Source organism: Grammomys surdaster, unplaced genomic scaffold, assembly GCF_004785775.1.
Source record: "Grammomys surdaster isolate TR1022 unplaced genomic scaffold, NIH_TR_1.0 363, whole genome shotgun sequence".
NCBI classification, from domain to species: Eukaryota; Metazoa; Chordata; class Mammalia; order Rodentia; family Muridae; genus Grammomys; species Grammomys surdaster.
In genome coordinates, this window is record NW_021604782.1 from 10,882,234 (window position 1) to 10,897,787 (window position 15,554).

Sequence of the window (15,554 nt, forward strand, 5' to 3'; positions counted from 1 at the left end):
GGTCTCACTCACCTTTAACTGCTGCCTGTGGGAACCTCAGGTGGCTGAGGGTAGGGCACCATCGTTCAGACTGGCTGGGGTGCTTCCCAGTTCTGACCACTTCCCTCTTGCTCCTCATGGTTCTTTCCAATCCTGTGGGCAGCAGGGCACTCGGAGTACCCTGGCTAGAGTCTTTTGTCCCAAAGGGTTTCCCAGGAGAGGTGACATTGGGTTTTTCTGAGACTCTGAGGTCTCGTTGCCCTGTGCAGCTGCATTTCAACCATCCGCAAAGCTGCCAAGAGCTCATCCTACAGTTGGACCAGGGCCTACGGGGGCCTGCCTTGGCCCAAGGTCTCCACTGTAGTCTTTGCTCCTCTTTCAGCCTGTCCTAAGCATCCATGTGACATGTGGACACTGTTGCCACTATTACCTACAATGGCAGTTTTGACCGCTGGTCTCCTAGTCTGCCTGCCTTCAGAGGCTGGCCTCCATCCCTGAGGAAGGTGCCTTCCGGCCTGCACTTCAGTAACTCCCACAGTGGCCTTTGCCTAATGCTGGTTCTGTGGTGTCCACAGGGGGAGCAGGGCGAAGATGGAAAGACTGAGGGGCCCCCCGGGCCACCTGGAGATCGGGTAAGTTCCCTTTCTGTTCCCTCTGACCTCTCAGTGTAATCAGGCACCGGCTGGGCAGGTCTAGGCTGCTGAGAACCCACGGAAGGTGTGGCTCATGTCTATCCATTGTCCCTGTCATTCAGGGTCCTGTGGGTGATCGAGGAGACCGTGGGGAGCCAGGCGACCCTGGATACCCTGTAAGTATCTGAGCTCTACCACTGGGGAGGGTGGAGATGTGGGGAAAGGGATGCCAGTATGAACTGGACACAGGCTCTTGCCTCTACCTGCCTTTCTCCATTGGCCATAAGGGGCAGAGAGCACCCCATTATGAAGCCAGGTTAACACCATGAAGGAAAGGCCCAGCCTCTCCTGAGGGTCCTCTCCTGAAGGTTATGGGGACATAAACAATCCACACAGCTAGACTGAGTCTCCTTCCAGCATGGTCCTGGGTAATGATTTCTTCTAGGGGTGAGGATGGGGACTGGATCAGTTCCTCGTTTATGTCTTGGAACAGCCTTCCTAGCAGAGGCAACTGTTATATTTCCCTCCATTCAAGCGGGACCGTTGCTGTTCCGCCCACTTAGCACTAAGAAGGCTAGGACTTAGAGGGTCAGTGCCGTGGTCAGGAAGAACACCAATTCCCTGGCCACTTCTGAGGGGCCCTCACCTGTCTCTACTTCGCTTTCAGGGTCAAGAGGGAGTTCAAGGCCTCCGTGGAGAACCAGGCCAGCAGGGCCAGCCTGTGAGTCCTGTATCTTCTGCTATAAGCAGGGTAGAGCAGAAGAAACGAGCTCTTTAAAAGTTAAAAGGATCTGCTTTGGGGCTTCCCTGGAGCCTGCACCCCCAAACCCCTCCTCACCCATCCCCCTCCAGGCGGAGACTGGCCACCCTCCCCAGGAGAGAGGCCTGGGGCTGCCTTGAGTCATCTCACCTTGGTTTGCAGGGGCATCCAGGACCCCGGGGGCGCCCAGGACCCAAAGGATCGAAAGGCGAAGAGGTGAGAAGGCTGGGCTTCAGTGGGGAGGCTGAGACCCTGGAGCAGGGGCCTGGGCTGGTCAAGGCTTACACAGTCATCAAAGGCTGGGCTAGAAGGTACCAACCTCCCCAGGCTCTGCAGCCATCCAGGGGATGCGGGATCAGCCTCTGAGTAGAAGTTGGCCTAGCCAGGGACTCAGCCCACACCTCTGCTGGGCTACCGTGAAGGAGTGAGAAGAGGGAGGAGCCAGCTGAGGGATGAAGGAAAAAAAGAGAGAGAGAAATGGTCTTGGAAGAGTCACTCCTTGCTGTGGACCCCAGTCCCCTGTGTTCACTCCTGTAGCCCTGATAAACAAACAAACAAACAAACAAAACCTTCCTCACTAGGCTCCCTGGGCCCACACTCCTTAGGGACACCCACATTCAAGACTAAATGGCCTGACTGGCCCTGGTTTCCAGCCCTGGGCACAGATGTAGAGCCTTTGAAACGTTTTAGCAACAAGGGAGCCAAAGAAGGAAGTCAGACCCCAGTGCAGCAGAGACAGCCCTGGGTGACTCTGAGGGTGACCACAGCTGTGGGCTTTCAGGCATGTGACTCTCTGGAAGATCACACTCACTCTCAGTGCCTCCTACCAGCGGTCCTGGGTCCAGCGAATGTGTATCTCTTGCTTTTTCTTTCTTAGGGCCCAAAGGGAAAGCCAGGCAAGGCCGGGGCATCAGGCCGGAGGGGGACCCAGGTGAGTTGCCATAGCTTCTCTGTTAACTTCTATGTTCTCCTGAGAAGGTCTGACCAGCTTCTTCTGTACCACCAGGGGCTTCAAGGGCTGCCAGGGCCCCGAGGCGTGGTGGGGAGACAGGGCCCTGAGGGCATTGCTGGACCTGATGGGAATCCTGGCAGAGATGGTCGGCCAGGATATCAGGTGAGCAAGACATTGGGTGGCATCTGGTGTTAGAGACTTCCACGGGCTACACACAGACCTTGGGCACAGGCCATGGGTCTGAAGAGTCAGGTGGGAAACTGGGTGGCATATAGGTAGGTGATCTTTCATCCACTGGGATTCTTATCGCTGTCTCTCCTTGATGCTAGCACCTGGGTCACTAGGCCATATTGTCCTACCCCCTGGCAAGTGTGACCTCCTCCTCCCTCTTCCTCCTTCTACAATTCATGGGGGTCCCAGTCGAAGAATACTTCCTCCTTTTTTTTTTTTACAGGGAGAGCAGGGAAATGATGGGGACCCTGGCCCAGTGGGCCCTGCTGGGAGAAGAGGAAATCCAGGTGTGGCTGGCTTGCCTGGAGCACAGGGGCCTCCAGGATTCAAGGTCAGCTCTCATTAATCTATCCTTTCTGCCGTGGTCTTGGCTGTAATGATACTGATTCTTGGAGCATCAATGTCCTAAGACTCGTGTGAAAGTTGTTGTGGATTCCTGCCTCTATGCTGACCCAAGTTTAAAGGATGGTTTATTCAAATGACAATAAATACTGCCCCCTACTGGACCCTAGTAATCTTCCAGATTAGCTTCATTGTCCACGGGTGCCCTCTAGTGGCTCTTTGTGGGACAACAGTTGCTTGCCACTGGGATGCTCTAGCCTCTTTACAAAGGGTCCTTGAATTGCTTCTCTGTCTAGCCTAGGGCCACAGCCAAGGGTGTTTGACTTCCCTAAGTTTATGATCTAGTTGAAGAAAGGTTGGGATCCTCTGTATTGGAGGTGGAGATGGGGAGTGGGGACAAGTTTATTGAGGAAGCCTACGTGTCTTGCTGGGAAGGAACAGTGAATGGAGAACTTGTCCCTCTGTCTCCTCTGCCATCCTGAGACCTCATGAAATCTCAGCTTTACTGCTCTGGTTCCCCTTTCACTGGTCTTGGAACCGTGTATTCTTTTGACTGACGACTTTGATGTGTTTCTTGAAGGGTGAAAGTGGGTTACCTGGGCAACTGGGTCCCCCTGGAAAACGAGGAACAGAAGGTGGAACAGGGCTTCCTGGGAACCAGGGGGAGCCAGGATCCAAAGGCCAGCCGGTGAGTCAGTCTCAGGGCATATATACATACATAACCATGCACCCACATGCTTAAAGCCACAAGCACACACACACATAGACATACTCAAAAGGCACATACACTCAGCATGCATTCACACAAATATATTCATAGGCGTATAGGTGTATGCACAGGGCAAGAGGCTGCCTGTTATATCAAAGGCATTCTCTGAGCACCAGACACCATTTATCTTCCCCCGCTCAGGAAGGAGGTGTCAAGGGGTTAGAGGAAGGTTTCTGTACAGCCCATTCAAAATGGGAATCAGAATCATTAGCAGAACTTGGCATTGTGGGCTCCATGGACAGTATTCTTTCTGTACAACACTGTCTCCCTGCGCCCTACCTACCTGGAAACTATGTAGCAGACATTTAAATGATCCCTGGGTCAAAGAAGAAATCAGAAGGTAAATTAGTGTATTGAATCAAGTGAACATGAGAACACAGTGCTCCAGAATCTGTGGGATGCTGCCAGGCTACACTAGGGAGTGTTGTAGCAACTTAAGTCAGTGGTGGCATCAAAGCCCAACCTACAAATCTAAGAAAAATCGAAACAATATAAGCAGTAGAAAGCACATGGTGAGGATTATAAATATAAAATCGGGTCTCTGAAAAGGTCAATAAAATTCATATATGTCTAGTTAGACTTCTCAAGACTAAAAAAGTAGAATACATATATTACTAGTGTCATAATGAGGGATGGTGTCTGTCACTAAAGATGTCAGAGATAACAAAATTGCTTCAAAGGAGTACTGGCCTGGAAACTAAACAACTTGCATAAAATGGGTAAAGCCATTCAACAGGCAAATCTGTCAAAGCTCACTTGAAAAGAAACAGACATCCTGCCTACCTTGTATCCTGAGTGTGAGCCTACAGCTTAATAAAGCTTCTCACAAAGAATACTCTTGGCCCAGATGGCTCCCCTGGTGATTTTACTGAGCACTTAAAGAGGCAATAGTACCAATTCTACATAAACTTCCAGAAACCGGAAGAAGAGACTTCCAGTCTATCCACAAAGTCACTATTACTCTGACATTAAAGTCAGTCAAAAACATTTAAGTAAAACAAACAAACAAACAAACAAACACAGCGGACCAGTGTAGCTTGTGGATCAATTTTCAATAAAGGGTTATCAAAATGGGAGTAAGACTGCATTAAAAAGGGTAATGCATCAAGGCCAAGCGAAGCAGACCACAGGTAGGCCAGGATTGGAAAATAGGCCAGAATAATTCATACAAACCAATTTGCCAAACTGAAAGAGAAAAGCCACCTGACTGTCACTGTAGGTGCAGGAAACAAGATTATAACTTCATTTCTGACCAGGGGCGGGGGGAAGGAACCCTCAGCAAAGTAGGTATGAAAGGGAACTTCCTCAACTTGATCCATGATATCCGAGCAAATCCTGCAGTTAATCTGGGTAGTGGTGATTGGCTGGGCGCTTTCCCTGTAAGAGCAGAAGCAAATCACCACTTCTATTAATGAGGTGCTATGTATCCAGCCACTGCAATACGGCAAGAAAAAATAAGGAAAGGCATTCATATCCAAAAGGAAGGAGTGAAACTTTGTTGTATGAAATTATTTTCCAGGCAGCCATCAATGGACAGTTTCTGACAGGAGACTGTGCTTTACAGAGCTGTTTGGGTGGGCAGGAGGACCTGTGGGTCTGCTTGTCTTCTCCCATAAAGATCTGGGACAGGAGCTCCTGACCACAGAGCATTGCTGCGGGACTCTGAGCTGGGGGCATGGCCTGTCCACTCCACTCCTGGACTGACTGGTATAGGCAGCACCTGTCCTGGCTCAATCCACACCAACTTGTCCTGCTCTCCCACAGGGTGATTCTGGCGAGATGGGCTTCCCAGGAGTGGCTGGCCTCTTTGGACCCAAGGTACCAAGTCCCATCCTTCTGTCTATCACTAGTCTATCACTATTCACTCCATGAGTCTTCACTTAGCCTTCCCAGTGTGGGCCAGAAGCCAGCTGCAAGTGTGCTCAGCCTACTAGCTCGCCTCCTCAGGCACATGACTCAGTATAAGCCTTGCTTTTCTAGTCTGTAAAAGGGGAAAAACCCAATAGGCAAAGAAGACTGATGTAAACATTAAGACCCAAGGCATATATGACATAGCACCCTGATGGCTTGTGCCTGCTTAAGAATCAGGAGACTTTACTATTCTTCCCAGAGCATCTCATAAAATTAAGATGACACAGGCCAGCCAGAACTCAGAGGCATGGAGGCTGCTAGGTACTCCCCAGTGGCTGCCCCAGGCACAACCCTTTTCTGCTTCTCACAGGGCCCCCCTGGAGATATTGGCTTCAAAGGCATCCAAGGACCTCGGGGGCCTCCTGGCTTGATGGTAAGTCTCCCTCCTTCCTGTCCTGGCTTGGTAGTCACCCCCACCCCGTTCTGAGGCTGGCCATCAGCTGGTTGAACACACACGTCTTTCTGCTCATTTACTCTTAGAGCCTCCTCTACATGCAGCTGTTGCCAGCTTCACACCCTTGCTCACTGCCCCTACCACTACCCCAGCCTTCCCTTCCCCACTCTTGTGGCCCACCCCAGCATACAGGAAGGTTCAGGAGACATAGGCCTAGCCCCACCCCAGCATGCAGAAGAAGTCCAGAAGATGCATGGCCTAGCCCCACCCAAGCATGCAGGAAGGCTCAGGGGATGCATGGCCTGACCCCATCCCAGCATACAGATGGGGCTCAGAAGATGCATGACCCAGCCCTGCTTAAAGGGATATCCTTTTCATTCCCATGGGACACTCAGCTGCCACCCTCCTCTGTCACTCTATTCCCCAGGCCCAGATCGAGGACTCATAGCCTCTCTCTCCTTTAGGGAAAGGAAGGTATCATTGGGCCCCCCGGAATGCTGGGACCTTCTGGACTCCCGGTATGTGAAAAGGGGAAGGCTGCAAGGGTCTCCTGTATTCTGGGATCAAATATTTTGTGACTCAGAGCTAGTCTGAGTCTCAGTTTCCCCATATGGGAAATTGGACTTTCCTCTGAGCCCTAATCCAGTGCTATGGTTTGTTTCAGGGTCCCAAAGGTGACAGAGGCAGCCGAGGGGACTGGGTAAGTGGGCAACCTGGCAGGCAGGCTACGGGTAAATGGGGGGAGAACCCCTGCTCAGAGCACATCTCCTAAGTGTCTCTCCCCTCAATTCTATCTGCAGGGACTGCAAGGCCCAAGGGTAAGTTGAGTGGATGTGAGGACTTGAGACTGGGGACAGGAATGGGAGCTCTCGGGCTTTCCTTTCCTCAGTGACCCCCTAATGACATCCCTTTGTTTCCTTCATTCCCAGGAGAGCATCATCTCTGGGTAAGAAACTATCCAGAGCTGACTGTCTCCTCTTTCTTCCACAGGGTCCTCCTGGACCGAGGGGCCGGCCAGGTCCTCCGGTAGGTAGCTGCATGCTGGGTGTTTTAGATTCTCAGGGCAGGAGATAGGTTCCTCTGAATGAGATCAAGGTTGTTTTGATCCAAAGCCCCATGGCCCTTGTATGTTTCCTGTGGCCTATAGACTTGTAGGGAGCATAGAGCAGGCCCAGTGGGGACCTGTTGTGTGAACTTTCCTGGGCAGCTGTGAATCAGCATCTGTCCACCTTAGATAAGAAATTGACAGAGTAAATAAGTGCTCCCACTCTGGTCTAGCTTAGTGTGCCAATGTGGTCATTGTACTTACTTACGGGAGCATCAGTGGCTCAAAGGCACTGCGTCATCGAGAAACCGTCTGACATGGATGATGGCTCCTGAGAGCTGCATTGCTAGAGCTCCCTCTCCAGCTTGCACTGGCAGGAGAGCACCTAATACCACTCCCACCCCCGGGGAGCGCTCTGATGACTCCTTTTGAGTCCTAGGAGCCCCCTCCCTCTTTCAGGAAGAAGTGTTCCAACTCAGAAGAAATAGCTACCCAACACTCCCACAGGCTTGTGGCCTGGCAATACTTCTCCTGCTGGATAGCTCCTCCAGCCTCCAGCCACCTAAGAGTTCAGCACAAGTCTCTATCAAATGCTGACCCTCCACCTTCTTTTCCAGGGCCCTCCTTGGCATCCCGTCCAGTTTGTAAGTTGCACAATTGTTTTTGACCCCCTGAGATGAGGCTGTGGGTTGGGCAAGGGAGAAGAGGCTGAACCTTCCTTGGCCACAGTGGCTGGACCTCTAGGATGTCCTTTGAGCTGGAGCCATGGGCCATCAGCTACAGCAGGAGCCCTGAGCAAGAGGCCCATTCATGTCCCCAACTGTGAACCAGTTGGCTGCTCTAGCTCCAACCCCACAGGGGCTGTCTCTGCCCTCCACACACATGGGTTAATGATAGGCTCTCTCCTCCTCAGACCCAGGGTCCAAAGGATCAAGCATATAGGTGCATTTGGACCCTTTTACTTTCTGGTGGGCACAGCAGCCCCATCAGAGCTCAGCTTTCTGAACCTAGAAACCAACTAGGTTCCATGTTGTCCCTACCGCAGTGAGCACTGGGTCAGACCCTGACAGCACCCCTGGGGTGTGGTAATAGGAAAGGCTGGATGGAAAAGAAGTCCTAGGGCTACTAGATGCTCAGAATCTGAGTTCTTTCCATCCCTGCTCTCCCCGCCCCTCTCCCTTTGTGCTGTCTGTACTTACAAAGCACATACCTGTCACCTCCCTGGTCTCTTCATCAGAAAGGCAGGCAGAGAAAGAAGAGCCAGGGAAAGCCCTTTTCCTTCCAGGATACGGAAAAGGAGGGTTCATGCTCTGTATAATTCATAGCGGAAATGTACCCGCTGCTCGTTATATGCCAGACACTATTAGAAATAGTTTTAGTGGCTCTGGGAGAATGCTTTATTTGAAGGGTTATTTTCCAGACCAGAGAACCCTCAGTCAGGCCCCTCAGTGGGAAGATGCAGAGTTGAGAGTCCCCCAACAGCCCTGATCTGGACCCCTTGCCATGTGCTTAACCCATCTGGGTGCCAAGGCTGAGGCCAGGCATGCCAAGAGCAATACAGTGGAGCCATTGGGTCTGTGGGGATACAGAGGAGGTGTCTCACCAGCCCAGAGGCAAAAGCATCCACAGAAGCCTTCCATCACCGAACCAGTACTGAGCACTGCTAACAACTGCCTAACCTTGCTGAGCTAGATTGGCAGCATTCCTTACTTCCAACCTTGAGATGCAGAAGCATCTCTTGCCCCCTAGTCATAGCAATTAGAAAATGCACCAGCTGGTGGGGTGCAGTATCCTCTGGGGAGCATTATCACCGCATTGAGAAAACCAGATACTGTGTTGTAGACAGGAAAGACTTCTCCCAGGCAACGGGAAGATGTGTAAAGGTCCTGGGGCTAGACAAAGCACAGCTTTTAGGGACTTAGAATTGTGTGTGCCTGGTGCTAGATTGTATGGAGGGAGACAAGGCTGAAGACCACAGCCCTCAAATGTGGTTTCTAACCATACTGAAGCATTTGAGTGTCATACTGAGAGGACCCTGGGAGCCATTGAAGGACTTAGTGGGAGGGAGTAACATATGCAACAGGAAGGAACAGCTCAGTAGAGGATGTTTGGTCAAGACCCTGTCATAGGAGGTGGGGTGGGGGTGAGAGTGTGGGTGCTTGAGCCCTGGCTCCTACTTTCAGAATCTGGCTTCCCCTGGGATGGGAACAGGATGCACACTTTGTCTTCTTCTTGCACAGCAACAAGATGATCTTGGAGTAGCGTTCCAGACATGGATGGATGCTCACGGAGCAGTCAGATCGGAGGTACTGGCAGGATCTCTGCTCACGTGACCTCTGGGCCTAGGAGAAAAAGAAAGGTCATAGAGGTCGATGCTGTCCCCGCGGCTGGTACCAAGAGCCTCAGAGTCCTTCTCTTAGTGATGTCTCACAGTCTCCGATGGAGATTATCACTAGGGCTTAAATAAAAACCACAGTCCAAAGTGGTACTTGAGCCCACACTGCCAGAACCAGGCTCAATGCAGACACTGTGTCCTTGCATTTCTTGGAAGCCTCTGCGTCTGGTGTGTGCTGGCCTGAGTCAGGAATGGATACTCATCTGGTCCACAGCTCACAGAATGTTCCCAGAGTCACCCAGGGATTGCACAGAAGCAAGTGAGCCCCAGGGCGCTGCTGAGGCCTGGTCCATGGTCAACCTCTGCTCCACAGCTTCAGGCTGAGATGGGTCTTGGGTGTTCTTTACTACAGCCAATATCAGAACCCACTGTGTCTTCTTGCATCCTTCTCATGATGGGGAGCTCACTCCCCTAGTTCAGATCTCCTACCCCCACTGCTGGGTTTCCTAGGCCAGGGGAAAGGAATCAGCCCTTATCCCTGCTATATTATGTCCCTGACCCTCCCTGTCATTATCTGTTATAAGGATAGTAGCCAGTCTAAGCTAGTCATGAACTGGCTGGACACCAGATCCCCCAGACAGTGAGGATTTTAAAGCAATGTGTCTGGGACCTTGGGCAAGGCCCAAGCACTTAACGGGCCAATGGCCCTGCTTCTCCATAGCAGGGGTACAGCTATCCGGACCAGCTGGTGCTAGACCAGGGAGGGGAGATCTTCAAAACTTTACACTACCTCAGCAACCTCATCCAGAGCATTAAGACGCCCTTGGGCACCAAGGAGAACCCAGCCCGGGTCTGCCGGGACCTCATGGACTGTGAGCAGAAGATAGCGGATGGTAAGGGTGTCTGTGAGGGTGAGGAGGGGCTTCCTGCCTGCGTTGGGATGGCACAGTTTCAAGAAGAGCTCAGCTCCATGGAGTGTTGGGTCCTTGGCACATCTCACCAAGTTATTGTTCTCATAGAAACAGACACACAGCGTCATTTATTGGCTCAGCAAATGGCCTCTAAGCTTCACAGTCTGCCAGGCCTGTGGTTCAAGCTTTGAGGATGTTATTGAGGGGATGATAGCCCATAGTGCCATAAGCAGGGTCCACTCAGAGAATAAGATAAGAACTCTGGAAAAAAACAGCCCCCTCAAAACAAAACACCTCTCAAGGGCTAGGAGAACCCCAGGGATCCTAGCGGTAGCACAGCCTGGGCATGAGACTCTCCCACACGTCAGCTCTACCCTGAAGAAATCCTTCCCTGTCTGTGCCTTGAGATATCCTCTGTCTGCCTGTCCTGCCCTTAACTTCCCACCCCATTACAGCCCTGTTGAGTCATCAGTACAGGTCCTACGGAACTCCCTCCAGGTTCCTTCCTGATACACACAGCTCTGTCCTGTTCTGCTACAGGTACCTACTGGGTGGACCCCAACCTCGGCTGCTCCTCTGACACCATTGAAGTCTCCTGCAACTTTACACATGGTGGACAGACGTGCCTGAAGCCCATCACCGCCTCCAAGGTACCACCTGCTCCCCATCGCCGCAGGCTCTGCCCACCTTGCACTGTCTACCCTGAACCCTGCTTGTCTTCTCAAAGGGCTGAGGGAAAACCCACCTCTTGAGACTTAGTTAACTCACTTAGAATTTGCGGGACATGTAGAACTTTGTGTATGATTAACTAACTTACACTTCACGGTGTTGAAGACTCCAGCTTCTCTTGGAATAGTCTGTCTCTGATTGAAAGCAGAGTAGTTAGTCCCAGAGAATCGTGAGTCGTTGGCATAAACTCAGAAGACTGTTTATCTGAAACACATGTCGACACACTTGCACGTGTGCTCATTAACTCCTGTTCAGTGCCTGAACACCATCTCTGTCCCTGGGCTAAGCATTCTGGGGTAAGGCCAGGTGACTCAACAATGAAGCAGGCCGGCAGCAGCTGAGAGGCATGGTCATTCCTGTCTGTTTCTCCAAGTTGTCCATGTGACTTGGAGTGAGGGGTTAGGGAGTGGAGCGTCACATGAAGAAGCTGCTCTCACGACAGAAAAGGTAGAGAGCTCCAGACCATTGTATCCATAGACTCCGTAGGTGGCTCTCTGTAGCTGAGACAAAGCTCCATCCACCCCTTCGCCAGCTGCTCAGCAAGTCTGCTGGCTTCATGACCTAGCCTGACCCTGAGCCGGGGAGTGGGAGGGTTGGGGGGGTTGGGGTGGGGGCAGGGATCAGACTTGCCAGTGACCCTGCAGCTGGAGCTCACAGCCCAGTAGGGACACAGTAACCTTTGTGGACTCCCTTTCTTGGTGACTTGTAGGTTTCAGGACCACATGGCAACCCTGTTAAGCAGAGTTATGTCTGGATTGGCAGTTATGCCCAGGGCATTGCCACCTCCATCAGGAACAATGGCAGACTACTTTAGTTAGCTTTGTGTTACTGCAACAAACTAGCAAAGTCACAACTGGAAGGAAAAAAGGTTTCTTTTTGTCTCCTACTGATTGGTTGGCTCTTTTGCCTTGGGGACTGTGGTAAGGACTATAGTAGAGAAAAGCTTCTTACTCCCTGTCCATCGGGAAAAGGAAGAAATAAAGAAGACTGGAAAAAGGTTGAATCGTAATATCCTCTTGAAGAGCACAGCTTCAATGAACTAACCACCTTCCACTAAGCCCCGCCTCCCCACAGCCAGACACCACATCTCTGATAACTCTTGAGTCCTTTATAGGCTAAGTTCTATGACTCCTTGCACTTCCTCCACACTCAGCTCGGGCAAAATCCTTGCTGTCCTCTGGACCTGGCTGAACCCTTAGTCCACCTACCTGGGGGAGCAGAGCAAACTGCAACAAGACCCTTGGACTTCTGGTTCTGGGATTGAACAGTCCCTAGGCTACAGGACCAGCTCACACAAAACTCAGTTTTCCTGCCTTTTGAGTGGGCAGATGACACAGGGAAACTGGCTGGGAAAGAGCTCTCCAGGAAGATGGGGAAATCTCAGGGCTGCAGGGAGACGCTTTCCACCTGCATCTTCCCCACAGGCGGAGTTTGCTGTTAGCCGGGTCCAGATGAATTTCTTGCACCTGCTCAGCTCTGAGGGGACACAGCACATCACAATCCACTGCCTGAACATGACAGTGTGGCAGGAGGGACCGGGGGGCCCCTCTGCCAGGCAAGCCGTGCGCTTCCGTGCCTGGAATGGACAGGTCTTCGAAGCTGGGGGCCAGTTCAGACCAGAGGTGTCTATGGATGGCTGCAAGGTAACTAACTGTTGGAGCCCCTCATTTTCCCTTGATGCAGGGACAGTAGGAGAAACTTATTTATGAGTATGTCATATTTTATACTATACTGTAGGCATTTTTATCATCATGTAATGTTATTAGAATGATTTATTTAGTAACATTGAGTTTACTCACTTCTCTAGAAATTCTGTGTGTGCATGCCCATGTGCATATGCACGTGCATGTATGTGTGCACATGTGTGTTGTTATGAGTGAACTCACGGTCTTACATACCCCAGCCAAGCACTCCCTAGATTAACCTCTCTGGGAACCTTCTTAGGGGAAGTCTGTACTGTTAAAAGTTCTACAGGTTAATAGAAACATTGTTATGGCATAGGCCACTTCAAAAAAGTGTCTGTTCCCTTCACTCCACCGTGGGAGTGCTTTCTTTCTTTTAATATTTTTGCTCATTTTCAAATGCCTTAAACATGATAGACTTTAAGGGTTAGAAGAAGAGATGTAAAAGGTAAAACTACTTCCATAAAGTAAGCTAGTGATACACAGTGTCGTTCAGGATGTGGGTAGATGATTGATAGGTGGATGAATGGATAGATAATAGATAGATGGAAAGATAGACAGACAGACAGACAGACAGACAGACAGGCACACAACCCAAGTTCAGTTCTCAGCACCCATGTTGGATAGCTCATAATCACTTGAACTCTGGCTCCAGGGGACCTGTTATCATCTTCTGGTCTTCAAGGGCACCTGCACTCACATGCACAAACCTACACTCAGACACACCACATACATACAATTAAAACTCAAAATCTAAAATATTCAACAAATAATTCTTTTAAAAACTGGAATCAACCAAACCAGATGTGTACCCAGATGTGCCACCTACAAGCCATTGCTTCTGAAAGTGAAAGATGGGAGATGCATTCATAAATGTCAAGAATCACATTCACTGTCAATTTCTGCCTACTTACAGGTCCATGATGGCCGCTGGCATCAGACACTGTTCACCTTCCGGACCCAGGACCCCCAGCAGCTGCCCATCGTCAGTGTGGACAACCTCCCACCTGTCTCATCAGGGAAGCAGTACCGCCTGGAAGTTGGACCTGCATGCTTCCTCTGACCTCTGACCTCCGACCTCTAGGCTCATCTAAGCCTTGTGGGGGAAGGGAAGAGATGGGGACAGCTGGTCCCAGGAGATGCAGGCCCTTGCCTTAGGACCCTGGTGCCGGTCCCAGCTGTTATCTGCTCAGCGGGAGCTGAGGAGTTGTAGGTCTAAGGCTGTCCTGGAGAACCACCCATCCCAGCTCAGCCCCAAGGGCCAACCAAAGAGCCAGTCAGAAGCAAGCTGGGCTTGCAGCCCACTCCAGCCCATGGCCCGTTGCCCAGCTCTGTAGACATCCCTGCTCCCCAACTGCCCAAAGATCCCCCCATTGATGCCACCTCAAGGGAAGGGGGCATGTTGCCAGCTGGTCCCTGCTAGGGAGCTTTCAATGTGCAATATTAGAAAGGAGACATGGAAAAAAAAAGAGGAGGAACAGGAAAGAAAGAAATCTATCTATATATATTATTTAAACAAAGAGAAGGTGTGTTACTATTTTTTCACTTGGGAGAGGCGAGGAAGAACAAGAGAAGCTGGGGGTATGGAGAGGCAGCCCCCCAGGCTGGGGTGCTGGCCCCTGGGCTGGGGTGCTGGCCCCTAGACTAGGGTGCTGTGTGCTACCTCCCACTGTGAAATCGCTGGTGCTCACAATTGTCTCTTGAAATGTATGTGATTTTTTTTAAGGAGAAAAAGAAACTTATTTAAGATTCTGAAGGTGCTACTATTTTTGTTGCCACAGGCTTTAAATAAACTTTCTGAGTGGGGCCTGGCCCACTTATCTTTCTCCCCTCCAAATGGGGAGTTAAAAATGTTACTAGCATCACCCGCCCGTGTAATCCGCTGAAAAGGAAGAAAAAAAAACGGACAAAAGAAAAGAAAGAAAAGAAAAAATAAAAAAACAAAAAGCAAAACAAAAAAAATCCTCCCAGAAGCCAGAAGTAGAGAGATTTCTGCTAATTCTGGGCTTTGAAGCGTATGTCTTTTGAGGTGGCATTTCGAAGTGGTCCTTCTTGCTTCTGGAGGGGCTTGGTTCCCTTTAGAAAACCTGCCCTGGGAGAAGACTCCTTGGTTTTGAGGAAGATCCTTGGTTAGCGATGATAGGTGGGCTAAGTACAGACCCATCCCGGAAGCCGGGTGATGTCCCAAGGTCCTCCCTCCCAGAAGCCCGGCCTTCCAAGTGTAGCCAACCTTACTGCTTTTACAATATTGCACAGCTGTGTAGAAACCCAGTGTTCTTTCCCATAGGTGCCAATTTGGGTGGGGAGGAAGGAACAATTATGGGAACCCCATCTGTCTTCCATGCAACCTAAACAAGTCAGAACCCCAATTGGATTTTGAAGTTATTTTAACTATGGAATTATTTTTTTAGAAGAAAGATGGATGTAAAAGTCTATATTTGTGTTTCTAAAGTTGTGTCTTGTGGGGGAATTGGATTCAATTTTAATTATTTAATTTACTCTTGCCCACCCTTCCCTGTATACTGCCTGTGTGCCCCAGCCTGTCCCCCAAGCCTAGAAGTGCTTTTTGTTGTCTGGTCCCCATCTGAGTGCTGTTCCCTGTGTCCCCTCCTGTGTCTTGCTCTGTCTCCATGTCGCTTGATGTGTATTTACTGTTGTTCTTTTGTTTCAGTCTAAATGTCAGTGTGTTCAAACCCTCAGTGGGTTCTGTTTCTCCCGTTCCCTTCTGGACTTTAAATAAATATTTAAAACAGAGCAATAGAAAGATGAGTCTGTGGTCTGATGCTTCTTCACAGTGGTCAAAGGCCGTTTCTGCAGGAGGTGGGAAGATGTGTGGCGGGTGTCCTGCTGAGGCAGAGGCCTGAACTGAGGCTTGTCAAGAC

At 50.6% G+C, this 15,554-nt stretch overlaps 1 protein-coding gene across 1 annotated transcript in view; it reads left to right on the forward strand.

Moving 5' to 3' along the window:
• Col27a1 (collagen type XXVII alpha 1 chain) overlaps positions 1–15,436 on the forward strand; it is a 121,497-nt gene extending 106,061 nt beyond the window's left edge. Inside the window, exons 42-61 of the mRNA XM_028779904.1 lie at positions 555–611; positions 734–787; positions 1,279–1,332; positions 1,534–1,587; positions 2,249–2,302; positions 2,378–2,485; positions 2,778–2,885; positions 3,477–3,584; positions 5,430–5,483; positions 5,887–5,949; positions 6,435–6,488; positions 6,635–6,670; positions 6,771–6,788; positions 6,961–6,996; positions 7,633–7,659; positions 9,256–9,321; positions 10,072–10,243; positions 10,802–10,911; positions 12,415–12,633; positions 13,589–15,436. Of these exons, the coding sequence (XP_028635737.1) occupies positions 555–611; positions 734–787; positions 1,279–1,332; positions 1,534–1,587; positions 2,249–2,302; positions 2,378–2,485; positions 2,778–2,885; positions 3,477–3,584; positions 5,430–5,483; positions 5,887–5,949; positions 6,435–6,488; positions 6,635–6,670; positions 6,771–6,788; positions 6,961–6,996; positions 7,633–7,659; positions 9,256–9,321; positions 10,072–10,243; positions 10,802–10,911; positions 12,415–12,633; positions 13,589–13,735 (1,599 nt within the window). The 3' untranslated portion in view covers positions 13,736–15,436. The remainder of the gene's footprint in view (positions 1–554; positions 612–733; positions 788–1,278; positions 1,333–1,533; positions 1,588–2,248; positions 2,303–2,377; positions 2,486–2,777; positions 2,886–3,476; positions 3,585–5,429; positions 5,484–5,886; positions 5,950–6,434; positions 6,489–6,634; positions 6,671–6,770; positions 6,789–6,960; positions 6,997–7,632; positions 7,660–9,255; positions 9,322–10,071; positions 10,244–10,801; positions 10,912–12,414; positions 12,634–13,588) is intronic.
• The last annotated feature ends 118 nt before the right edge of the window (positions 15,437–15,554 follow it).